The sequence below is a fragment of the Syngnathoides biaculeatus genome, chromosome 5 (genome assembly GCF_019802595.1).
Source record: "Syngnathoides biaculeatus isolate LvHL_M chromosome 5, ASM1980259v1, whole genome shotgun sequence".
Lineage (NCBI taxonomy): Eukaryota > Metazoa > Chordata > Actinopteri > Syngnathiformes > Syngnathidae > Syngnathoides > Syngnathoides biaculeatus.
The window spans coordinates 28,767,453-28,794,365 of NC_084644.1; the positions used below are offsets into that span (position 1 = coordinate 28,767,453).

At 43.4% G+C, this 26,913-nt stretch overlaps 1 protein-coding gene across 1 annotated transcript in view; it reads left to right on the top strand.

Annotated features, from left to right (window-relative positions):
• The first annotated feature begins 14,063 nt into the window (after positions 1–14,063).
• Positions 14,064–26,913, top strand: part of adamtsl4 (ADAMTS-like 4) — a 59,741-nt gene continuing 46,891 nt past the window's right edge. The window contains exons 1-2 of the mRNA XM_061820185.1: positions 14,064–14,264; positions 18,561–18,624. Coding sequence (XP_061676169.1) covers positions 14,242–14,264; positions 18,561–18,624 — 87 coding nt within the window. The 5' untranslated portion in view covers positions 14,064–14,241. The remainder of the gene's footprint in view (positions 14,265–18,560; positions 18,625–26,913) is intronic.

A 26,913-nucleotide genomic window follows, 5' to 3' on the forward strand; every position in this document is an offset into this window, starting at 1 on the left:
CTGCTCATCCGCATCGAACGTAGGCAAACGTGCCATTCAACGAGAGCTCTCACCGTCAGCAGACTCAAGTGTAAAAGTGTCGACTGGTTTTCTCACCTTACACTCCGGCGGAATGGAGCAAATATTGACTCCATTTGAGCGGTCTAAATTATTCCACCTCCCCCACTTTCCTGCCTCCTTTCACCCACCCACTTCCCGACTAATCTGCCATTATGGCTTTCTCTCGCCGTAGCCTTTCATCGTCTTTTCGACGACCGACGCCTTTCTCTTCGCCACCTTTTGTGTCCTTGTCCGTCGCCTCCGCGCGCTCTTCTGCTCCTTTCAGGCCTCGTCGCCTCTCCCAACTTGGATTTCACACGAGGCCGCTGAGTCCTTGTCAGTCACCTAAAACGTGCTAAATAAAGAGGCCTGCCACTGCGCTGACTCGAGTATAATCTGCTCTATGGCCAACGTGATTTATCTAAAGAATTACATAAGGAGAAATAAAGATGCATTGAAAAAAGGAATTAAAAGTAAAAAAAAACAAAAACAAAAAAAGTCACTTCTTTATATGACCTCGTTGTGATGGGTGGTAGTTTCTGCAAACAGTAGCGCACCTTTTGGCAAGAGTAGTGCATTTTTCCCCCCTTGCACAATGTATTCCTTTTTTATTGTTCTTGGTATTTGAAATTTGAAATTTTACAAGTGTGAATAACCGTATTTTACGTGTTCTTTTTTTTTTGTAACTTTTTTTAAAAATTCTATTGTCTCTTATTGTTACTTATTTTGGTGAAACAGAGCGACGTTTTTCTTTGGTTACATGTATGTACGTGGACTACTTCCTGGTTAATTGAAAATGATACAAGATGGCGAGCAGGACTCTACAATTAGCTTTTGGGTGTGGTAATGATTCTATCATACTGAAATAGCCTAAAGTAAAAATACCATAAATTCTTTTGTGTACAGTGGGGCAAAAAGGTATTTAGTCAACCAACAATTCTGCAAGTTCTCCCACTTAAAGATGACGTAGGCCTGTAATTTTCACCATAGGTGTTCCTCAACTGTGAGAGACAAACTAAAAAGGAAAAAAAATCCAGAAAATCACAGATTTTCGAGGAATTTATTAGCAAATTATGGTGGAAACGGAATCTCAACTTCCTCCAACAATTTTCTATGGAGTTGAGATCTAGACTCTGCATAGGCTACTATGCTCAGGACCTTGAAATGCTTCTTATATACAATGTGTTTGGGGTCATTGTCATCCTGGAAGACCCAGCTAAATGCGCTTGGTGATGGAAGGAGGTTTTCACTCAAAATCTCACGATACATGCCACCATTCCTTCTTCCTTTACACAGAACAGATGAAAAACAGCCCCAAAGAATGATATTCCCATCCCGCTGCTTCACAGTAGGTGTGGTGTTCTTTAGATGCAACTCAGCGTCCTTTCTCCTCCAACAATGACAAGTTTAGTTTTTGCCCAAAAAGTTATATTTTGGTGTCGTCATTCCGACATTCTCCCAATCCTGTTCTGGATCACCCAGATGATCTCAAGTAAACTTCAGACAGTGCTGGAAATGTACTGGCTTAAGATGGTGGTCGAGTCTGGCAGTGCAGGGTTTGAGTCCCTGATGACGTAGTGTGTTATTGATGGTTGCCTTTGTTGCTTTGGTTCTCCTTCCGTGTGTGGTTCTGGAATTTTTGCTCCGCGTTCTTGTGATCATTTTGACCCCACCGAGTGAGATTTGCTTGAAAACCCAGAACTGGTCTTGCATGTCTTCCATTTTCAAATAATTGCTCCCACAATAGCGGCACTGTGGGTCAGCTGGAAAGCGTTGGCTTCACAGTTCTGAGGACCCAGGTTCAATCCCAGCCCTCCCTGTGTGGAGTTTGCATGTTCTCCCCGTGACTACGTGGGTTTTCTCTGGGCACTCCGGTTTCCTCCCACATCCCCAAAAACATGCAACATCAATTGGAGATACTAAATTGCCCCAAGGTATGATTTTTGAGTGCGGCTGTTTGTCTCAATGTGCCCTGCGATTGGCTGGCAACCAGTTCAGGGTGTACGCCGCCTCCTCCCCGTTGACAGCTGGGATAGGCTCCAGCACTCCCTGCGACCCTTGTGAGGATAAGCGGTTAAGAAAATGGATAGATGTTCCCACAATCGATTTCTTCACAGCAAACTGCTCACCTCTGGCAGATTCAGTCTTTCCAGCCTTGTGCAGTTCTACAACTTTGTTTCTGGTGTCCTTTGACAGCTCTTTGGTCATGGCCATAGTAGAGTTTGGAATGGCACTGTTTGAGGTTGTGGACTGGTGTCTTTTAGACTGTTGAGTTCAAACAGGTGCCATTATTCCAGGTAATGAATAGAAGACAGCGGAACCTCTTGAAGAAGTTACTCATTCTTTAAAAATCACTGGTATTTTCTTTTTTCTCATTTTGTCTGAATGGTGAGGTATACCTATCATAAAAATGCTAGGACCCAAGTGGAAGAACTTGCACAATTGATGGCTGACACCCCCCCCCCCCCCACCACCACCACCACCACCACTGTACATTATTACTTGTATATGCAAAAACTTTTAAGTCTTTCCATTCCAACAAAGTTTCAAGTAAATTCCATGTGTACTTAAGACTTAAGCTGCTCAACTGAATAAAGAGCAATCAAAACAATGTGACATGTCCATTTGTTTTTATTATTTGCAGACGCAATAATCAATGTTTACTGAAATAAAATGCTTACATGCAAAAAGAATACTGTGTACACTATATGCATATACTGTACACAGGTGTTGGAAAAACTTCTACACTAGAACACATTGCTGCCTCAGTGAAAGTGCAAGTACACACACACACGCACAGTGCTCAGAAGGCTAGTCGCCAACATACTTTCATGTGATATTTATACGTACTGCGGCTGGCTGCCATGTTTGCAAAACCAGACTTAGGTCATAAATTTTCAAATCCTTTCAAATGGACTCAGTTGTGGTCTTGATGCCGCTCCAGTGCTACTGCAGCATGGCCGGCCAGAGAAGGAGAGCCAGCGCACATCCTGGTCACTGTACATGTTTACTATGTTTTTTTTTTTTTTTTTTTCCCCCAGGATTCCTTGGGTATCTGCCATGGATTTACTGCAGTTGGTGCAGTCCATTTATTAGTACAACATTTGACTAGGACTGTGTTGCTCAGTTTCATTTTCTGGACCACCAACAAGGGGCCAAGAACAAAACCTCTCTTCCGTATATCATACTTTAGATGTGCGATCTTGCCATTATAAATCCTATTGTGAACTAAATGTTTTAACATTCCTTGAATATTCACCCGTTCTAATAAAAATATGGCACTGCAAGAAGGAATGAACCGGAGAAGGTTGTCTTTTTTTTTTTCCAAGGGGCACTGAAAAGTGTATTAAAAGGACAACAGATTTAATTAAAATAAAAAAATTTTTAAAAAAAGCAAAGCCACCATCGTGACAGTAGACAATTTGAACTCTGTCGCTAACCGAAATGGCAACACCGAGTGATGCACTGAAACAGTCTTTTAGAAGATTTGTGGAGTCTTTCCACATGTTGTAAATTTTAAAGCTCCCGGTGCAGTATTAGCAATGATCTTGCATTACATGGGGATTTAAAGATTTCAGGCGACGATTCCCAGCGGACGTGATCGCTCGATCCCCGCCCCAGACCCGCACAAGTCCACCTTATTTCTTTTAGTTTCTCCTCATTTTGCTGTAATAGTTAATATTTTTTGTTGTTTGAAGCGCCACAAAAAGTAATGTGATGAGAAAAAGCCTTTTTTTTTAGATAATTTATCATCAGAAAATCATTACATGAAGAAAAAATTAAAAACCTTAATTTATGAGAATGAAGTCAAAATGTTGCTATAAAATTCCCCAAAATAGTGATGACTGTATGTATGTTTGTGCTACATGAATCAAGTAGATACTATATAAGAAAAAAGTATTACAAGACAAAAGTGGTACTATTACAAGTCATATTGTTATGAAAATGAAACTTGTAAGTTGTAATCAAGTCTTTTCTGTGAACTAAATATGTAAATGATGAACTATTCTAAAAATAGTTGAAATCTTACAAAGCGAGTTCATGTGCAAATGTCAGAATGATAATTTTACATGCAAAAAGTAATGTTTTTTAGACTAAAAAAAATGATGAAATTTGTTTTCTGGGACAGAATTTTCCAATAAAATGTTATAATATAAGAAACAAAAGGCGTTTTTTCCTGAAATTTGGAATCACCAAAAGAAAGAAGTAAAACATTCCAGGGAAAAAAAGATGTAGGCAGCTCCTAGTAACTCATTACAATGAGAAACTTTCTTGTTAGAACGAGAAACACATTTCTTCCCCTCCTACCCATGTCCCTTTACTGGCTCCATAAATGTGTTGCAGGCGAAAAATTTAGCTCTCGGGAATAAAAGCAAGATCTTAGAAGAACATATGTGGCTTTTTCACTTTTCCAATGTGATTTACATTTTTTTTTTTCACACCCAAATACAAGTATAAATAAAAGCTTTGCCCCTTGATGGAAGCCTCCATTGCATCAAGTGTTCAGGGGGAAAAAAAAACTTAAAATAAAAATCACTTTTTGCAAAATTATGACTAATATTCATATTTGCAGAAATGTGGATAATATTCAAATTTTGACACCATCCGTGCATGTAACCAAAAGCATGCATGTTGCATAAGTTAGTGTAAAGATTCTCTGCCACCGTGGAGACGGCAAATCTTTCCCGCAGCAAGTTTCCGCCCCGCCTGTTCCCTTCGCATTTGGACATCTGTAGTCATCGCGCTTAAATGAACACCAGATAGTCGGCGCTTTTGCGGAATGACAAAGGTTTGGGTCGACCGCCGCACGGGTCCCCATGGCTGTCCGCTCACTTGGTGCCTCTTAAATCTTCCCCGTTAGTCTCAGGCGGTGTCGCAATGCACAGAATCCCCCCACCCCCGACGCCGAGGCCTGTGACCTTCTGCCTGAGGGGCTCATGTACTTGGACTGTCAAGGGGGACACCGAGGGAGGGTGCCTCTTGGGTCTTGGGGCGAGAAAGGTGCTGGAGGTTTTTAAGTGATTTATGACCCCCATGGGGCTGCCATGACCCACCGTGATGAGCGGTGCTATTAGTCAGATCAGCCATCCGAGACAAATAAGTGATCTGTTGCTACACGCCAAAACCCTGCACGTCTCCGTTCTGTGCTCGCGAGTCTGTGCTCATCCCACTTTGAATGTCCTTTGCAATGAGTCAGTCACTGCCTTTCGGGGAGGGACGGGGGGGTTCTCAAACCTTTTTGATCCGAGGACCTCCTACAAGGGCAATAACAAGTCCCTATTTTGGAAAATAACAAGAACAAAATGTTTACAGCAACAAAGACCCTTTGTCAGGATAAAAAGTCATCTTACAATTCAAGTCAAAACTTCAAAGCAAGGTCCCATTTTCACAAATGAATTTAAAAATACACATTTAATTCTTTTTAATGTTGTAGCTGTTTCTTAGTTCAATCAACAGTTGAGATGTCTTTGGATGAGTATCTGCCATTGTTCGCAGATAGCTGCGATAAACACCTTGAAAACTAAGTTTAATTGGCTAAAGTATTTATAGTATTTCCCCTCTTCGAGCAGTCACCTTATCGTGGCGGAGGGGTTTGTGTGTCCCGATGATCCTTGGAGCTAAGTTGTCTGGGGCTTCATGCCCCTGCTAGGGTCACCCATGGCAAACAGACCGTAGGTGAGGGACCAGACAAAGTACGACTCCAAAACCCCTTTGATGAGTACAAAAATTGGATCTTGGTTTTCCTTGTCTGGACGCGGGTCACCTGGCCCCCCCTCGAGAGCCAGGCCTGCAGGTGGGGCTCGAAGGCTAGCGCCTGGTGGCTGGGCCTGCACCCATGGGGCTTGGCCGGGCAAAGCCCAAAAGGGTAACATGGGTCCCCCTTCCCATGGGCTCACCACCTGTGAGAGGGACCATTAGGGGTCGGGTGCAATGTGAGCTGGGCGGTGGCCAAAGGCGGGGACCTTGGTGATCTGATTCCCAGCTACAGAAACTAGATCTAGGGACATGGAATATTAGCTCTTTGGCAGGGAAAGAGCCCGAGTTGGTGCGTGAGGTCGTGAGGTTCCGACTACATACAGGTCTCTCGGAATCTCTCCACGCAGCCGAGGCATCGATGGTTTCCGGTTTGGTGGCCTCAGCATCACATCTCTGCTCTTTGCAGATGATGTGGTTCTGTTGGCTTCATCAAGCAGTGATCTCAAGCTCTCACTGGAGCGGTTCGCAGCAGAGTGTAAAGCGGCTGCGATGAGAACCAGCACCTCCAAATCTGAAACCATGGTCCTCAGTTGGAAAAGGGTGGCATGACCTCTTTGGGTCGGGGATGAGATCCTACCCCAAGTGGAGGAGTTAAAGTAAAGCGGTAGAAAATGGATGGATAGATGGATGGATTTACAGTACTTACTCCCCACCCCCCCCCTTTTTTTTTTTTTTTTTTTTTTTTTTTACAAAAAAGTTACCTCATTTTGCTTGCTTATGGAACTAATCAGAGAATCAAGATCTTCACGTCCTGCAGTATGTTTTCAAAAAACAAAAGCAGATTATTTTCCAGCTCCCCAAGCAACGAGTCGTCTCCCCCAGTTTGAGAAGTACTGCTCTCAAAACAACTAGGCCGGTACCTCAGCGCTGGCCGTGGCAACGACCTCCGGCTAATTTCCTTTACTGATAGACGCGCTGCTCCGAAGTCCAAAGATATCCATTTGGCGAGCTCTTGAATCCAACATATAGCCGTTCCAAAGTCACCCTCATTCCTCAGCATGTCTTTCTATTTGCGCTCATCAAATCAAAAGCTCTTTGATGTAGGCTAATCTCCGCCACCATTGCCGCGGCAGCCAAAAAAAGCGCTAGCGGTGGCATTATTAGCCTTAGTGTGTGTGTGTGTGTGGTGTGTGTGTGTGTGTGTGTGTGTGTGTGTGTGTGCGTGCGTGGGGGGTCGTGTATGAGACCGCAGGACCCAGACAACGTAAGATCGGGGGGGGCAAAGTGAAATTGTGCCCCACTGGATCCAGCCTCTTCGAATTAAATAATGGGGGTTGGGGAATAAACTTATAAATTAATTCTTGTAATTATGAAAAAGTAACAGGGGCTTCAATTAAAAGAAGCAACATTTAATGATCATTACATTTATGATAATGAAACTAGGTTCTTGAGTTCTTGGTGGCTGTGGAGTTTTTCACCAACTTATTCAATAGAATACTAGCAGGAGAGAAGATGCCGGAAGAATGGAGGAAAGGTGTGCTGGTTCCCATTTTTAACAACAAAGGTAATGTTCAGAGCTGTGGAAACTACATCGAAATAAAGATGATGAGCCACACAATTAAGTTAAGGGAAAGAGTCATGGAGGGTAGACTCGGGACAGAAGTAAGTATCTGCGAGCAAAAGTATGGTTTCATGCCTAGAAAGAGTCCCACAGATGCACTATTTGCCTTGAGGATGCTCGTGGAAAAGTACAGAGAAGGTCAGAAGGAGCTACATTGTGTCTTTGTGGATCTAGAGAAAGCCTACGACAGAGTACCAAGATAGGAACTGTGGTACTGCATGCGTAAGTCTGGTGTGGCAGAGAAGTATGTTAAAATAGTACAGGACATGTATGATGGCAGCAGAACAATGGTGAGGTGTGCCTTAGGTGTGACAGAAGAATTTAAGGTGGAGGTGGGACTGCATCAGGGATCAGCTCTGAGCCCCTTCCTGTTTGCAGTGGTAATGGATAGGCTGACAGATGAGGTTAGACTGGAATCCCCTTGGACCACAATATTCGCAGATGATATTGTGATCTGCAGTGAAAGCAGGGAGCAGCCGGAGGAACAATGAGAAAGATGGAGGCACGCACTGGAAAGGAGAGGAATGAAGATTAGTCGAACAGAATATACGTGTGTGAATGTGAGGGTTGGAGTAGGAAGAGGGAGGCTCCAGGGAGAAGAAATAGTGAGCGTGGATGATTTCAAATACTTAGGGTCAACAATCCAGAGCAATGGTGAGTGAAGAAATGGGTCCAAGCAGGTTGGAAGAGCTGGCGCAAGGTGTCTGGTGTGTTATGTGACAGAAGAGTCTCTGCTAGTTCGAAGGACAACGTTTATAAAACAGTGGTGAGGGCGGCCATGATTTTACAGATTAGAGACTGTGGCTCTGAAGAAACAACAGGAACCAGAACTGGAGGTAGCAGAAATGAAGATGTTGCGTCACTGGAGTGAGCAGGTTGGATAGGATTAGAAACGAGCTCATTAGAGGGACAGACAAAGTTGGATGTTTTGAGACAAGATTCGAGAGAGCAGACTTCGATTGGTTTGGATATGTCCCGAGGCAAGAGAGTGACTATATTGGTAGAAGGGTGCTGAGGATGGAGTTGCCGGGCAAAAGAGCAAGAGGAAGACCAAAGAAAATGTTGATGGATGTGGTGATGGAGGACATGAAGACGGTGGGCGTTAGTGAGGAAGATGCATGAGATAGGCTGGGATGGAAAAAGATGACACGCTGTGGCAACTCCTAATCAGGCCAACCCAAAAGAAAAAAAAGAAGAAGAAAGTGGGTTCTTGAGGAATGATTTAGTTTAAATGTTATGCAAATACTTTGTCACAAAAGTAATGTTCTGACAAAAAGTATTCATGCAACAATAAGTTATGGTATGAAAAAGTGTAAGGGTATAATAAAAACTGATATCAGCAATAATAATGAAAAAAAACTTTTTTTTTGAGAATATGACAGGAGAAAATCTGAAAAGTTCTGAGAAAAGATGCATACATTTGCAGAAGAAACTATAATTATAAGAAAAGAGTTGTAATATTTGGAGAATAAATTGGAAAATTATGAGACTGAAGTCGTTGTGTGTAGCCCACCATCGTGGTAAATACAACGCTGGGGAAGCCTGTAGTGGAAAAGTTTTACTTTTTGGCGTCTGACCCGAAATCGCTTGAATGTCCTTTTAAATGAAAATGTGAGTCACAGACAGCTGACGCCGCCATGATTCATGAAGCACATGGACATTACCAAAACTTCTGTTTGGCGTCACCGTCACACGGTCTCCACCTAGAAATGATATTTCAATACAGTTTTTTGTTTCTTTTTCTGGGGGGAGGGGCGAAGCCTGCGATGGAAACTGTACAAGCAAGAATGATAAAGAGCACACCTCTGTCCTAACTGCTCTCTTTATGGGCTAAAGAGAAGTCGCCATAATATTAAAAGAAGAATGGAATGTACACTGTCAACTTTTTAGTGTGCAGAAGTTGACCTTCCGGGCACAGGGAGGTGGGGGTGGGGGTCATCATGGGGATGCATCAGTGTTGATACTCTACGTCTGTATAGTGCTTTAAAAAAAAAAAAAATGCAAAGCCACCAATTCAACAGCTTGACACCTTATCGTGGTGGAGAGGTTTACCTTCTGGGTAGTAGCCATATCAGCCAAGTCCTTGTAGAGGATCAAAAATATATGACTGTGAGTACCTCCGGCGACCCTTGCGAGGATAAGCGGCTTGGAACTCCCTGAACTGGTTGCCAGCCAATCGCAGGGCACATGGAGAAAGACAACAGTCGCACTCACAAGCGCACCTAGGGGCAATTTAGAGTGTCCAATTAATGTTGCATGTTTTGGGGATGTGGGAGGAAACCAGAGTGCCCAGAGGAAATCCACGCAGGCACGGGGACAACATGCAAACTCCACACTAGGAGGCCCGGGTTTGAACCCCAGACCTCAGAACTGCAAGGCCAACGCTTTCCAGCTGCGCCACTGTGCCGCCAACTTTTGATTTATTGGTTGGTTTTTGACCACAACGTTGCTCAACTAGCATCCTTGACTGAGAACGAAAATTGTTGTCTTTGTCCTACTACTTCACAACATGTTAAAACATTTTGTCTGTCTTACTGCTCCATTTGTATCGGCAGTTTTAGAAGGAAAAGCATTCTCCAAAATGAAAGAGGCAATAAAAAACAAAAAAAGGAAACCCTGATGTGACTCACAGGGAATGTTGGGGAGTCACAAGCAAATAAAAATAGTGTCAACACTTTGGGAGGCGGCACTTTGCACATCTGCTCGACGCCGCAACCCCACACCAGGGCAAACGCCAAAGTGCAGCATTTGCATTTTGGTGCTTAACTTTAATCCAGCGCTGTCATTTGCAGACATTTAACGCAATTAAAGTAACAACTATCTACTTGCACAGAAAGAGGTTATGATGTTCAGCTTGTTGATAAAAAGTTGATGCACAATTTATGCTTTTTTATTCCTACTAACATGATTTACAATCAGATTTAAACTTGTGGTCGCCATAAAAAAAAAAATAAAATGTGCAGTTCCATAAAGTTAGTTGGCATGTATTACTCCTATCTCTGTGACTTTCTAATCAGTCAGTAATTATAGCAGGACTGGTCAGGAAGTCACTCTCTTTGTGTACATATTTACCAAATATTTATCACGTCTTAGTCGAAGCACTTTAGCCGAGTGGTCAGCAAGATGACGCTCTGAGATTTGGGTTTTGAATGTGTTCTTCTAGCAAATGTGTGCGTGCCCTGCAATTGGCTGGCAAGCAGTTCAGTGTTCCCCTTGTTTTTGCCCCAAATTAACTAAGATAGGCTCCACCTCAGCCCTGAACCCGATGAGGATAAGGATCACCTCCTCAATGGTTGGATGCTGTTTTGGCATTCTTGTGTAAGGCATCACACAAAAATTGCTATTTTTTTTTCTTTTCCAGTAAGGCATGTATATACCATTTCTTGATCAAATTAGTGAGGATAAGCGGTACAGAAAGCGGCTGGATGGATGACCGCTAATACTGGAAATGACGCTGTGGAAGCAACAGTAAGCATAACCATACAGTCGTCCCATCCAGTTTGTCGGAGGACATTGGTGTTTGCATTGGCTGGATGGCATCCACCGATCCTTTTTGTTCCCCCCGGCGTGGCGCAGATGCCGCTTCCGACCAAGAGCGGATCATGCGCCGCGATCGCTGCGAGCCAGCACAATGAAGCTTTCTTAGGATGAACTGTGCACCCAGGAGAGTTATGATAGCCGGGGCAGGGCCTGCTGCGTCGGCGTGTGCTTGTGCATGTGTGGAAGGGCGACGTACAGACAGTTGTGTAATCCTTCCATGACGCCCCCAACCCCCCCCCCCACCCCATGCAGTTGTCCTCGGAAGCTTGCGTACATTTATTATGGCAAGTTAATGTTATTCAGTGGGGTGTTCAGATGCCAGTGGCCCAACTTAAGTGCGTTATATACATAATGGAGACTTCAAATTGCCCCTAGGTGTGATTGTGAGTGCGAATGCGCTCTGTCTCTATGTGTCCTGCGATTGGCTGGCGACCAGTTCAGGGTGTACCCTGCTTCCAGTTAGGTGGGATAGGCTCCTGCACTCCCACGACCCTTGTGAGGATAAGCAGCTTAGATAATGGATGGATGGATGGATATATATCAGGGTCTTCAGAACTGTGAGACCACAACTTTATAGCTAACCCCACCACCCTCCCTCCGCCACTGTATAATCGGAGTGGGGGGGGGGGGGGGCTGAATGAATTAATGGCATTTCCATTCATTTTAAAGAGGAATGAAGTGTTTTGAGTTCCAGGTACAGTCATGGACCAAATGAAACTCCTATCTCAAGGCACCAATGTACATCCACACTTGTACAGTACCTGTCTTTTCATGGTACTGAAGTTTCTGATTTCAGCACTTTTTTTTCTTTTCTTTTGCATTTAACTGGACAGGGCCAAGTTGTATTAAATTCTCATCGGCGATGATGATTTACTGCAGCTGGTGTTTTCTCTTTGCCAGCATAAAAAATGATTTGTTTGACAGCACTTGGATCCACCGGCGCCCAGAAAAATGGGGAAGTTCTAAGTAACTCAGTCAAGATTTAGGAAGTGGAATTGTTTACCAAAACGGACAAAGACTTTTGGGGCCAACTAATTTCCAACATCAGTTCATCCACTTTCGGTTGATTAGGATGTGTTGGCACACCGCGATCTGGCAGAAAACCGTCAAGATCTGTGGAAAGGTATTTGGTTCAAAATCCGAATCCTTCGGCTCTGCCCAGGAAGCTCCAAGCTGTTGGTCGCATCCTGCTCCGGGGTTGGTTGGGCAAAGGAAGAACTCCAAAATCTTCCAGTTCACTTCAAGATGACTCGGAGGTTGGAGACACTTGGGTGTTCCACAGGGTATTGCTCTTGCTGCTTTTGGAAACAACTTGTGGAATGACCTTTCCTGTAACCCTGACCTCAAACCTATTGAACATTTTTGGACGATGCTTAAAAAGCTCTTCTAAGTAACACAATTGAAATTTTTCCATCCCTGGAGCGCCTGGTTGTCCATTGGCTAGTATACTGTGATGCAACAATTGGGCTAATTCAATAATTATCACCACCACATCAAGTCTCCAGACCGATGACTTGACCACCAGGCTGAGTGAAGCGCTACCACTTTCGAGACACAGTCGGCCTTCACTGTCTGCAACACTACTTCAAAGCCAAAAAGTGAGCAGAACTGCAGTGAGAGTTCTTGGATGCACATATTAATATCAGCTTCAGATAAGCAACACTTTTTTTTTTTCATCGTGTACGATTGTTTGTGGGCTGTTTGTGTTTGCTGAGGAGTCTGCTGCATGCACCACGCAAACTGATCAGCACAGTCGTTGAAAAGTGACTTGTTTATGAAGTGCTGTCTACAAAATGGGGTCTTTACTTTGGGCTTGCATGCCCGTCACAGTTTTTTTTAGACTCGACAAGATGCTACCCTGTAAGCTCCGCCCCAGTTATCGTGTAACCAACTTTATCAGGTAAGCAGTGGCTCATTTGCACGTGACAGGAACAAGCGACACGGTGGATCAGCTGGTAAAAGGTTGGCCTCACAGTTCTTAGGTCCCGTGTTCAATCCGGGCCCGCCTGTGTGGAGTTTGCATGTTCTCCCCGTGACTGCATGGTTTTCCTCTGGGCACTGCGGTTTCCTCCTACATTCCAAAAACATGCAACATTAATTGGACATTCTAAATGGCCCCTAGGTGTGATTGTGAGTGCGGTTGTTGGTCTCCACGTGCCCTGCGATTGGCTGACAACCAGTTCAGGGTGTACCCTGCCTCCTGCCCGTTGACAGCTGGGATAGACTCCAGCACTCCCCGCGACCCTTGTGAGGATAAGCGGCGAAGAAAATTGATGGAAATGGAGGAGCACCTAGCTCGATAGGCTGAATTCAACGAGCGTCCCCAACAACAACAACAAAAAATTGAGGTTGTCGTGTGCACTACAGTACATCCTTGATCCTTTGTGTATTTTGACTCGAGCATTTCTCAGACAGGTTATAGTTCCAGACATCTGGGAACTATTTTAAATGATGGAAAATGCATAACTTGCCCACTCTCAAAGCCGGTCCATGCCAGGAAATCAATTAGTGCAAACCACTTATTCCCAGCCACTGTATCCAATTTCACTTAATTGCTCTGAAAATGATTATTTCCTTGCTACAAATGCTTTGTCCTTGTCCGTCTATCTATGCTAGCAACGTAGAGTGACAGGCAGAACAATTAAATGCTCTTATGTGTGTGTGTTACCACTCATCGAACAGAATACTGTAAAGTCATGGCAATTAAGTTTAGTCATAAAATGAAACAAGATCATCATTATTTCAGTATGCCGTATCAAGGTTTTGGGACACTTTTGGTTGTTGATGTGCTATGACAGTTTTCCCATGTATAATATGTGCCATGGCTGGATAAAGGTTGAGGGAAAACTGGACAAATAAACAACAATTGTGCAATCAAGAAAGCCAAATCCGACATAAATGCTCATTTTAAAAAGTCACTGAAGAGCAAAAAGCAGTTCACCCTTGGGAAAAAAAAGGACTGTTGCACCTTAAGGAGTGTAAACTTTTGACCATGGATGTGTAATTCGTGGTTTAATAGTTTAAGAACAAAAAATAAACAACGGGGGAAATTCCTAATACGGTTGCAAGGGGGGAGAAAAAAACATAAGTTGAGTAGTCGAGTGTGTGCGTGTTCGTGAAGGGGGGGAAAAAACGGAAGACTTCCCACTTTGCACTGGAGGGCAGGCGGTGACAGGAGGAAGGGGACACGCGCCCAGAAAAGCGAGAGAGAGAGAGAGAGAGAGAGAGAGAGGAGAAAAGAAAAAGAAGAACAAGTTGGACACTTCATTGATTGTTTGCTTTCCCCTCAGCCCGGCGATCGATCCCCAAACTGGACTGCTCATCGGTACCGGAGTCGGTGGAGCATGCGGCTCGGTTCTCTCTTCAGGTAGGCAGACGCGGACCACGCGGGATCGTTCCAGAATGTTTTGGGTGGCTTTTATGCATAAACCTAAAAAAAAAAAAAAAAAAAAAAAAAAGTTTTGATCTCGCACGGATCGCAGTTAAAATTGTCGCCGCGTCTGATTTACCTCCGACGAATTCCAACATTCGCTCTTTTTTTTTTTTTTTTTTTTTTTGCAAGCTGGAAGCGTGTGTGACAGTAGCGTGGAGCTGCGCAGGGGGGGTCTTTACTTCGGCCTCGGCGGCTCTGTTGTGCGCTGGGGGTCGGGGTGGGGGGGGCTTTGTGGGTCTTTTCGGGGGGTAACTCTTGTGCACTTCCAGACTGAGGCAGAACGCGGTGGTTTCGCCGCACTGGGAAGAGGGAAGCAATTACCCGGACTCAAGTGCGGCTTGCGGGCTGCACGCCGCGGTGATGCTTGCGGTTCTTCTTGGAGCGCGCAGAAAGAACCCAGACGGGTCCGTCTTGAAAAGTTGCGAGGCGTTTAAGAGCACGTCACAACTGTGGGATGCTGTTTTAAAACACTTGTTTGCGGCACACTTGTCTGCTCAGCTTAGCGGTGGCTGGCAGCTGCGTAAGGGAATTGTGAAAAGTTGTTCAATGGCCAAAATGAGATGAAATCACAGCTGAGTCGCGCTCGGGTCAGGTCAGCGTGCTTTGGAAATGACACAAAGCCCAAATATAAAGCACACCGTTTGTCAAGCCACAAAACCACGTTGTCGCAACAACAAATCCCAACACAATGTAAATAAAGCAAGTCGAGCAGGCAAAATAAACTCGGGTCAGGCCAGCCAGCTTGGGAAATGGAAGGGACTTCCAACCCAGGGACATTTTGACACTTTGGATCCATAAAACCACATTCATGTAACGTCATCCTAACATTAGCGTAAACACAGCAAGTTAAGCAGGAAAACAAAACATTTGCACCATTTCATGCTTCAGCAATGACTGTAAGAAAGCCCAAATCAAATAGTAAATAAAAAGTTTTCTGGTAGGTAAAAGACTCTTTGATCAGCACCCATGCTTCTGAAATGATATTTTCTGACATTTTGCAACAATACACTACTGTTTTTGTTCCCCAATAGTCTCCACAAATCAAAGTCAGCACTGTAAAATGTGTGTGTTTACAGAGAAAAGTGTACACACCCCAAAACGAGGCAAATCAATGTAAAAGCTTTTCCACCATGAATGTGGCTGATAACCTGTGCCACTAGACAAACAAAGAAATCTTTTCTAGAGGGAAAGTAAACACAAAATTGATCATGTGCTTGCACAAGAGTGCACACCTTCTAACTGGGGATGTGGCTGTGTTCAGAATTAAGCAATAACATTAAATCTGATGTTGTTAGCCCGCACCCGCCATCGTTAAGATACCGATGGTTGACCTGTGGGGGGTTCAGGTGCGCTCGTGGGCCTTTCCTGACAATTTTTTGGATTCTAGCAGAAAGCTGAATATTTAGTGTTTAACACCAACTGGTATTTGGAGCGTTTCATAATTCCCTTCCCCTTGTCGAAGGCCCCTGTTCCAGATGAAGAAAACCAGGCCCAAAGCGCGATGCTGCCACCAGCATACTTTCATGGCAGATTTTATGTTCTTTGGGTGATGAGCAGTGTTGCGTTTGGGTTTGCAAAAATTCAACCTTGCTTCCATCAGACAATACAACATTAACGCACACGAGACATTTCAGGTGTGGTTTTTGCCAAATGTAGATGGTATGGATGTTTTTCTTTTGTCACATAAAGTTCGGTCTTGCCATCCTACCAATAGCCCAAACATGAAGATGGCAGTTTGTTGTCACTTGCTTTTAAAACAGAGCTTGCTTGCCATGAATTCCTGCAGCTCCTTCAATGTTGCTGTCAGCCTCTTGGCAGCTTCCCTGATCACTTTCTTCTTGTTTTTTCAAATTTGATGAAAAGGCTTCATGTTTCATTATGTTGGGCCCGTACCCCCGCCCCCACACAGCCCTCACCCCCACCTTTGCATGATGTCTGTCTTCACTGTGTTCCATGGTATAATGCCGTGGAAATTCTATTGTACACTTTGAATAATAAGAGCCCTCTGATGCCGTGGCAGCTCTCGGCAAACAATGGCTTGTGCTGCAAGATCTTGCTCAAAAAGTGTCAAGAAAAATCAGAGTAGGACAGCCAAACTTTTTAAAGCACAGTTCAGCATCAATTTAAAACATTGAAGGACATCAAAGGTAAATGTATACAAAAATAAGTACGCAAAATGAAAGGTTTGCATCTATTGATTTGGACTGGTCAACAATCTTCTGAAATGCGCAGCAGCCTTTTTAAGCTCATTTCAAACTGTTCGCAACATCCTTTCAAGATGGAAACAACATAAGTCACTTTGGAATAAGTCAGGAAAGTAACTTGTAAAGGGACTGAAACACTCAATACAGCATATTGAACTAATTTCAACCATAAACCTACAAAAAGTACATGAATTAGAAAGTAAATAAAATAAAACTTTCCTTATATATAGAGACACACTGTTACACAATACAGCATGTTTCTTAAATGTCAGAAACTTGACAAACGAAGGACTTTTAAGCGCAGTTTTATACCTTAAGACCACATTATGTTACAGAAATCCACAATTTAAAGAAAGTCTTGATTAAAAGTAGGAAAATTACAACTGTGTGCTTTGGTGAATAATTTGTTGCACATTAAAATGCTTCAGAAGTGACTATAGCTCTAAAATAAAGGACATTCTACACACATTTAAACCATAAACGGGCACCATTCAATAACAAATGATAAATGACTGTTATCCATGCTTTTCAAGATATGAGCTGAACTTCAGACAGTTTTATGTTTTTTCCTTTAACGTGCAAGAGCAAACTTGAGACACGAGCACTGCGTGGTTCAACTCAAGTGACTTCGCAACAAGCAGCAGTTTGGCAGATACTTCACATTTCATCCCAAAAGAGGCTTCAAGCTGTGTACTGCCCACTCCCACACGACGTTTACTGTAAATGAAAACGTAAACACAGTCACATACCTGTAGTTTCGCCTCGGGAGGGTCCGTTTAGCTTCACGCTGACAATTCAAAGCAATATAGACGAGCTAGCATGTAGCATCAGCGTCACTGTGTTCTTTAGTCAACGGGTCTTTGAACACAAATTGGTGGAGCAGCACAGGTAAACAGACACAAGATCACTCACGGGCAAATTTTCTTTACTCCCTGCAAGGAATGACTATTATTACTGCAGCTTACTGAGAAGTGACCGTCACCATCACCTATTATACTGCCCCAGGTGGCCGAGGTGCACACCAGACAGAGGAGCACAATATCTATTGAAATGGAGAAAAAAAATGCAAAACTTTTGAATACTTTACATTGTACTTAATCATGTAATTAAAAAAAAATCTAATACATCATCATCCACAGCTATTTTTTTTTTTTGTCTTATTCGTTTTGGAGTGGAGGGTTGTCTGCAACAGATTACTGGCATTTCTATCAATTTGAAAGTGCGAAAGATATTTTGACATATGCGTGTTTTGAGTTGCGTGAGCGTGCTCATGGAAGATTTCAAACTCGTATCGCAAGGCACCACATTTCACAGAAAAGTGAGCAAACTGTCTGACGCGTGTCAGAATGGTCGGCATAGGACAGAAAATCTTAATAAAGAACTATTCTGATCGATAAAACGGCCGATCTGAAGCGGATGTAAACAAAGTACAACCTGCGAGGTCAACCGGGTCCAGAAATGACACACACACACCACCAAAGTCACTCGTAAAAACACAATTCCAGAGTAGACACCACAGCCAACTGTAATTATAGATAAAAGATCTGCACTCTGTTACAGGTCATTTTGCTTCATAAATGACAAAAGTCCAAATACAACAGCATTCTCCAACAGAAACCGCATTGTCTCAGCGGCAAACCTCAAATAAAAGAAGCTTTAGAGCGCCGGGTGAATTAAAGCCATTTGACTGATTGTGCCTGCCAGTGTATGTGTGCGTGTGTGGCGCACATCCACAGGGTGTGTTGGGTCGCAGAGAGAGGCATGCGAAGGGAAAACATGCTTGCTGTTTAAACCCATTAGTTTGTTAGCGCCTCACAGGCTTTTTCCCACACCGATGGGGATATTTGCCTGTGGAAACTTGAAGGGAAAAATCAACTTTGGTTCACCCCTCTAAGAGACCACCCGTTTGCCACCTGCGTCGTGCCGTCATTACCGAAGTGCATTTATGTCACTGTCCCGGCATAAAGACTCGATTCAGCCACCGGCGCTTTTTAAAGCTTTCCGTTCTGCTCTTCTTCCCCTGCAGGGTCTATGCGCTGTGGGCCTTTGTGGAGGTCGCGACCTCCGTGACCAAGCCCGCCAAGAGGAAGGTGAGTCATGAGCTCCTCACACATTGCATTCATTGACTTTGCTCTGTGGCGAGATGAAAGGTGAAGCCATCAAACGAGTCACTTCGCAGTTGTTTCCCCCCATCCCACAATAATCAAAAGAGCGCATTCAAAGCCCGCCGCTAACCCGGCGACGTGGCCCGGCGCAATCAAAGTGGGAGACCGTCGACAAATTGCAGTCCGTACGTCGCAACCGCACACTCGGCGGTTGACCCCTGCACATCTACCAAAAAATATACCGGAAAACCGTGACCCCCTGCTGTTCTTATCTGGGGAACAATGTTTTTAGGCGGCGCATCTATCTTTATTATTTATGAAAGCACAAACAGCCAAGTGCCATTTTCAAGGAGGAATAAGATTGCCTTGGCCAATCTTAGCTGGCTTATGCTAATACTAAAACTAGATCTATTCATTGACTGCACTCGACCAGCGACAGAGACTCTCCACACTTGGCTTTTTGAGCCACATGTGAATATAAAATGACAAAAGTAATTAAGTATTATTTAAAAATTACTGTACATATTTGGTGTATTATAAGCTCAGCTGGTAAAGCGTTGGCCTCACAGTACTGATGTCCCGGGTTCAATCCCGGCCCCACCTGTGTGGAGTTTGCATGTTCTCCCCGTGCTTGCGTGGGTTTGCTCCGGGCACTCCGGTTTCCTCCCACATTCCTCCCCGTGACCCTTGTGAGGATAAGCGGCAAAGAAAATGGATGATCGATAAAGTCAGGACAAGTGACGTGAAGTGTATCACTGATCCAAAAGAACACAGTACTAAATTCCTAGTATGCCGTTACATGAACATTCCTTAGATTTCGTAGCCTCGTTTTTAGGGACATTTTCAGACCCCTTAGAAGAGCCTGGCAAGGAGGACAAAAAACAAAACAAACACACCCGGAAAAAAAAAGAAACAAGAAAGAGGACAATGGGAGGGCACAAGAAACAAGACAGTGGATAGACAATCTTTTATTGTTGATACACAAACATGAAATCTGTCACTTATATTGTATCCACTAAATAACTTCAACTTTAAATAAGCTCAAAATTTGCAAACATGTTCAGAATGATGAAATCGTTTTAGGCTGATGCAGATTCTGATACTTGGCATCATAAAATTATCAAAACATCGGCCGTTTTTTGGACGATTTGAAAAGGGTTAATATCGGCTGAAATAATTGGCTAGCATACTAACGTAATTGGTCGGACCCTGTCACACAACCACGTTTAAAAAAACAAAACAAAACATGGAATGGAAAGCAAAAATGTAAAAAGTTCTGACACCGGAGTGGAAAGTTGGCTTCATTTTTGTTGCCTTTTTTTTAGGGGTGGGTGGGGACAACAAGCCTGCTAGCAGGGGCCCTCATTAGTGAGATTCTCGAACCCTCGACGTGTCATAGCAATGTCTTTGAGGGTAAGCAATTGTGTCGTTGATATCGATTAATCTCAGCTGTCTCTTGGAGCCCCCCTCCTAGCCACCACCTAGCAACAGCTAGTTAGGGGCCCGACATGGGGGATTCCCGACACGTTGTCATTGCAGTGGCTTTGTTTTGCCGTTGATATGAGCCAATGTGTCAGCCAACTGGGGGGGCCGCCCCCCTTCGGCTCGGGCCCCTCGGGAATTGCTGGGGTCTCCTGCCCCGTTGCGCCGTCTTTGCACGTATCCTAACACCCCTGCACAAAGTAGCCCATTGAGCGCCATTCGGAAACATCATCAACAGATATACATTTTTCAAATTCATCTTTTCCACTTTTGTGAGACCAGTTTCTTGCCACAATGTATGTCACCATGCGTCTGTGCTACCAAAGGCAAACTGCTACATCCTGGCCATCACGCACCGTCCTCCATGAACCAGGAAGTGCCTACAAACAATCATAAGAATGTCCAATTTTGTTCAATTTGATAAGAATTTACTTCTGCTTTTATTCATGTAAGTCTTCGTCCTGGCCCAGAATGCAAGTGGACCGTTAATTTCTACACCATTACTCTGGATGAACAAAAAAAAAGTGTCTTACTAACAACAAAATTACAAGTCTATATATGGTGCTCTTCTTTTTTTGTTAGCAACCTTGGCTTTTCCATCTTCTGTAATTCTTGGTGGATTATTGTCTTTTTTTTTTTTTAAGTCCACTGTAGTTGTCTATAATGCGGCCCTTTGTTGTCTTGCTCTTTACGGAGATGATGGCGCCCGGACCAACCCGCGAACACGAGCGAGCTCGTGATTTAGCCGACCGTACGTGACTTTTTGAGTCATTAATCCGTTTTTTCCTGTCGTGAGGCCCGTATCTGTCAAGGAGCCACAGTGACGGCTTTGTGATCGTTGGGTCAAAGGAAAGAAGAAAAAAAAAAAAGGTGGGCTGCCGGTCTAGCGGTACAGTGTTGGAGGACTCTAAGCAGTAGCAAGTAGCAGGAGGTCATTGGCGGCCTCCTTCAGGGTCACTGCCCACTGCTCATTAATGCTCCAGCTATGTGGCAGCTGTGTGTTTGATGTCACTCATTGCAACACACACACACACACACACACACACACACACCACACACACACACACAGTCATTAGGCCTGTCCGCTCTGACCCCCCCCCCCTCCCCCGTGCACCTCCAAACCCATTTCTCCTTTCGCTTTCCTTTCTCTCCCGCCATTTCACCTCCAACTTGTCATTTGCATTCCAGCAACACAGGGGAACGGCCTCGGGTGGTAACTGCGAACCATTGAGAACATTTGATCAAACACTAAGTTCTAAGGAAAACTAGTGAAGACGTTCAACACCTGGGTCATTACCGTCATAAAGTGGCTTTGGTGTCGTCAGGATGTTTAACGTCTTTAGTTGGATGTACTGGAGATGCATTTGATAACACAGCACGCACTAAAAACATTTGCGCTCGGATTTGTTTGCAAACTTTGTTGCCTGAAAGGTACTTTAGTCATCCTTGATGATAATAAAAGCTGCGCACGGTGGCGAACTGGTTCAGGGAGGGTGGAAAGTGGGAGGTCAGCCAGAGGGAGGACTTGTGTGTGTCTGTATCTGTATATACAGTTCCAAAGAAATTCTGTAGGAGTACTGCAAAGGATCTTGAGATGTTCGGTCATTGTTCGACCTTGTGGAGCTTAATTTTTAGAGGTTTTGGTTTCATGGTGAGTCATCAAAAAGTGCACGAGTGACAAAAATTAGAATCCGGCTAGTACTCAGGTGTCCAACTCAAGGACCGGGGCCAGATCCGGCCCGCCGCATGATTTTATGTGGCCTACGATGGCAAATCATGTGTATCAACTTCCATTACTTTTTAAAAAATCTGTACTAAAATTTCCAATTTTCATATGATAAATGATAATGTTAGGATTTTGCAAGCATTTTAGTGTTGCCAAACAACAATAGTATAAAAACCCCTTCCCTTTGATTTCCGATTCCAAAACTAGTTTATAAATGTCATGTTTATGATGAGACGGTTTAAGATTTTTATTGTTTTACAGTCATAACAACCCTCTGAGGGAAACCCTAAGTACAATGTGACCCGCTACAAAAAAAAAAAAAAAAAGAGTTGGACACCTCTGTTCAAGTATATCTGGTTCAAATTTGAGAAATTTGACAAAAATCTCTACATTCACTTTTGAAGGACCCCTGAAAATGGTCACTTAAACCAAGATGGACTTATGTCTTTTTGGGAATGCGTTATTGAGATTTTTAGCGAAGAGCTACAGTGGACATTCCTACCAAAGGCCATGCAGCTTTAGGGAAAGTGGCTTTGCTGCCTAAATCTTTAGAACAATTGAAAAGTGTGCTACTAAGACAGCTTTGGGGAGTTTTAGAATAATGCCTAGCCTTCAAAATTGTCATTTGTCTGACGAATAACAACAGAAAAACTGACAATTTCAAGATGGACTTTGAATCACATGTTCCTGTCCAAATAATAAGAAAGCCCATTTAACATAATTTTTAATGGCAGATGAAAGATGGAGGTGAAGGGAGGGCAGGGGAGCCAAGTTCTTCCTTGAATTATATTGCGTTTCTGGCACTCTACTTTTTTGTTGCCTTATGTAGAAGTGTATTCCACAATGCAAGCGTTGACTTACTCAATGCTCAGCAACACTCAACAAGTGTAACTTTCAAATCAGGCCTTCACAATAAAAATATGCCGGTATGATAACAATTTCACCACACTTTGTTTGGCCACAAGGTTTTTTTTTTATTTAGCAGTTGCACTCAAACTGTTTTGTGCATGTTTGCTTCTGGGTGACGATGGGGCCAAAGAAAGTGTGGTGGAATTGTGTCAAGCAAACTGAATGCTTTTATTTTGAAGGTCTGACTTCTGACAGGATGTTTTGCCCAGTTGCTGCACACTAAGGAGGTTATTACCTTGAGTTGTTAATCTCATCTTGCATTGTAGAATACACTTTACCATCTGCTGAGCCCTATTTTTTTTACACAGCTTACAAAATGCTTCAGACGAACGCGCATCGATTCAAGAAATACGTTTTTCTTGCGCATATAGCAAAAGTGGTGCCACGCTGGCCCAGCTGGTAAAGTGTTGGCTTCACAGTTCTGAGAGCTCGGGTTCGATCCCGGCCCTATCTGCGTGGAGTTTGCATTTTCTCCCCGTGCTTGTGTGGGTTTTCTCCGGGCACTCCGGTTTTCCACCCAATTCCTTGTAACACGCAACATTAATTAGACACTCTGTGTGATTGTGAGTGCGACTGTTGTCTGTCTCCATGTGCTCTGCGATTGGCTGGGATAGGCTACAGCACTCCCCGTGAACCTCATGAGGATAAGCGGCAAAGAAAATGGAATGGATGGATATACAAAAACTGGGTCAAATGTTTGGCTAAGATATTTAAAAAAAAAACAAACAAACTGAAATCATAATCATCGTATACAATTGCCTTTTTTTTTCCATTAATGAAGAAATGACCCGCCGAGGTCCAGGAAATGCACATGTGTGCAACGTGTTGACACACACACACGTATTGACACACTCGACAGGCTTTTAGCAAGCGGGGCAGGGAAGTGGAGCATTCATCTTTTTGTCAATGGAAACTTTTGTCCCTCTGTCATATTTGCCGTTGTGCCAAGGAGGCCAGCGAGCGACTTGTTATGAAACGACGTTTATCTTTTCACACCGCACAGGAAAAAGAGCAAAGGCCAGCCTGGCGCTCGCTCCGAACACGTCATAACACAACATACACACACACATGAAAACACACGCACATACATGTACACGAACACCTATACACAGGCACACACACACACACACACACACTGGACTTTACACTCATCTGCTCCCAAGCTGCTTGCCTGGCAGGTGACTCAATCCTCCCCAATCTCCCTGATTTACCAAAGCTTGAGGATTTTCATTTTGGCCTCAGAAGGAAGGAAACTCGTGAGACTGAGGATCATCAGTGGACTCATTGACTTAGGGGCCGAGTCAAAAGTATTGGGACACCTGGCCGTTTGCCGATATTATCAATTACACTATTCTGGGAAGTACTTCTATGCAGTTTTTGAGCGAATTTTTCTCGTTTGTGGTTCATTCTAAGGGTGTTTCATGGGGGTTTTCCCACAGTAAACATCCAAGCATGCCTTTATGGGGCATTTGCAGATCATTTGCCAAATGACGTACCACAGTGTAGAAATAGCTTCGCATGATGGTGGCAATTCACCGGGAAAGCCAAAATATTTCCAAACCATGGGGGTCATTTTGCAACTTCAAAAAGAATATAACAAATCGCAATGTCTCCACTACAGAGCAAAACTAATTAACGTGCCACAACAGCATGTCTATGATCACTAACACGAGATTAGCTCATTCACGATAACCCACCTGTATGTATTTTAATGCCCCCACAATTTGTCAAGGCAAGATATACATGACCTTCTACGCCCACAGCTGAGGCCCAAAAACGCAAACTGACAAATGGTTAGCTGGTTCACAATTCGTAGCTCACAACATCCAACTTAACACTCTCAATCACTGACTCCAACAGCACACGTCACCTTTTAAAGCCACACACACTCAAAGTCCAGGATATTGATAGTGTGGAGCACGAAGATATCGACCCCATGGTTTCCACACTAATACATCATATGCACATTTTATTGTTAAATAATTTAAAATCTTTTTTTTTTGTCCGATTAGAAATATATCTAAAAAAATATTGGATAACTGTAACCCTAATTTAGATTTACATTTGTAGCTTTCTATTTTATGTGTCCAGTCCCTGTGGGTTATTAATCTATTCAAGGGCAACTTCTCAATACATATGGTGGAATTCACATTACGTAATCACATTTTTGTCATGCGTATTTACTTTTTTCAAGGGTTGCTGTGGCCTGCCCTTTTTTTTTTCCAGTAAGTTATTAATCATCGTGTGACACTTCTCCTTTTGAACCAGTTTACCTGGAGCTATTGTTATAAACCTTCCGCTTTGGGTTCTAAGACACAAATCCCTGATATGAGGTTTCTCTTACTGGGCTCTGATTGATTCCCGTAGACTAAACACTTATTAGTCCTCTAATGAAAATAACAGTTGCGGGTCCATTTTCAGATGTTCTGCTTGGAAACCCAGCAACTGACCTTTGGATTAAACACATTTTCATACCAGAGCAACACAAACACGCAAGTCTGTCTTGTATATATGTCAATGATGACTTTTTAGACCAGATTAGCTGGCGTGAGAAATTCAGTGACGTTATTCAGAAAAATATCACATATTGTAAGTATTTCCTGCTTCCTTCCATCCGCACGTTTCATAAATTTGGAGTGTAAACAGTGACTGTAAACATCTTTCCTGGAATGATATGTCATCACGTGATATGTTTTGGCACAGCAAAGATTTCATTTTTTATTAAAATATGCGCTTACGACAGACTATTTGCTCTGATTGCACAAGAGGCGTTGACAGTGGAATTCAAGGATTGTGCAAAAGTATTGGGCCGGCACGAGGTTTGTGCTGAAAAGACACGCGATTTGATCAGCCACGGAAGCAGTGATGCTTTTGCCAGCCATCTTAATTTTAGTTTCTGTTTTGTTTTGGACAAACAACACACGGTAGTGCAACTGGTTAGAGCCTTAGTCTCACATTTCTGAGCACTGGGGTTCAGATCCGGGCCCTGCTTGTGTGGAGTTTGCATCTTCTCTCCATGCCTGTGTGGGTTTGCTCCGGGCACTCCGGTTTCCTCCCACATCCCAAAAACACGCAACATTAATTAGGCACTCTAAATTGCCCCTAGTTGTGATTGTGAGTGCGACTGTTGTCTGTCTCCATGTGCCCTGCGATTGGCTGGCAACCAGTTCAGGGAGTACCCCGCCTCCTGCCCAAAGATAGCTGGGATAGGCTCAAGCACTACTACGACCTTCGTGAGGATAAGCGGCTCAGAAAATGGATGGATCGATGCTTTGTTCAAAATTCTGACTAGTTTGTCATATTTGAGTTATTTCTCCATTTTTGCCAACAAAAACCTCAAAAAGGTTTGTGTATCGTGACTCACATAATTTCGATAAAATACCATGTCAAAAAAAAAAGACTTAACTGTCAAATAAGCAAAACAAAAACATTTTGATAGCTTATTAACCACAGGAATGGCACCGACACTTGTACTTTTGTTTCCTAATCTTTCTTTGTGAGCAATGGCCAAAGTGATACTGAGTTTCTTTGTTTTGGGGGTTCACCGCAGCCCCCCTCATTCTCACCCCCCCTAACCCCTGGCTGCCCCGCCAAAAATCCCTGCATGCTTAAGCCACCTAGCAGCCTATTTACCCTAGGAGTTATGTGGAGAAACTATTAAGGTTATTATGAAATTTATCACAAACAGATTTTGGAGTTTTTCCCATCCAGTCTCATCAACGAAAACCCGCACACATCATCATGTTTTCAGTCGTTAAAGAACCATGTTTACCTCATCATGCCAGTTATGTTTTGGTTGTGAATAAACAGGCAGCTCAACAAAATTATTTTGTCATCGTTAATGAAAACAACACAACATGGAAGAAGCCATTTAACTTTGGTGGGAATCTGAATAAAGAGGAATACAGGAATATATTTGCACAAGACATTCAATTGGTTCTCCCAGACTCCAAAATCATGTATGTTAGGTCCATTGACGACTCTAAATTTTCTTCTGGGGTGAATGTGAGTGATTTTTTTTTTTTTTTGGTCTCCTGTATACTGTATGCCCCCTGCGATTGGTTCACCCTTCCTCTTACCCAAATTCAGCTGATCATCTCCAGCTCACCAGCAACCTGAACAAGGACAAGCCATACAGAAAATAAATTGATTTCAAT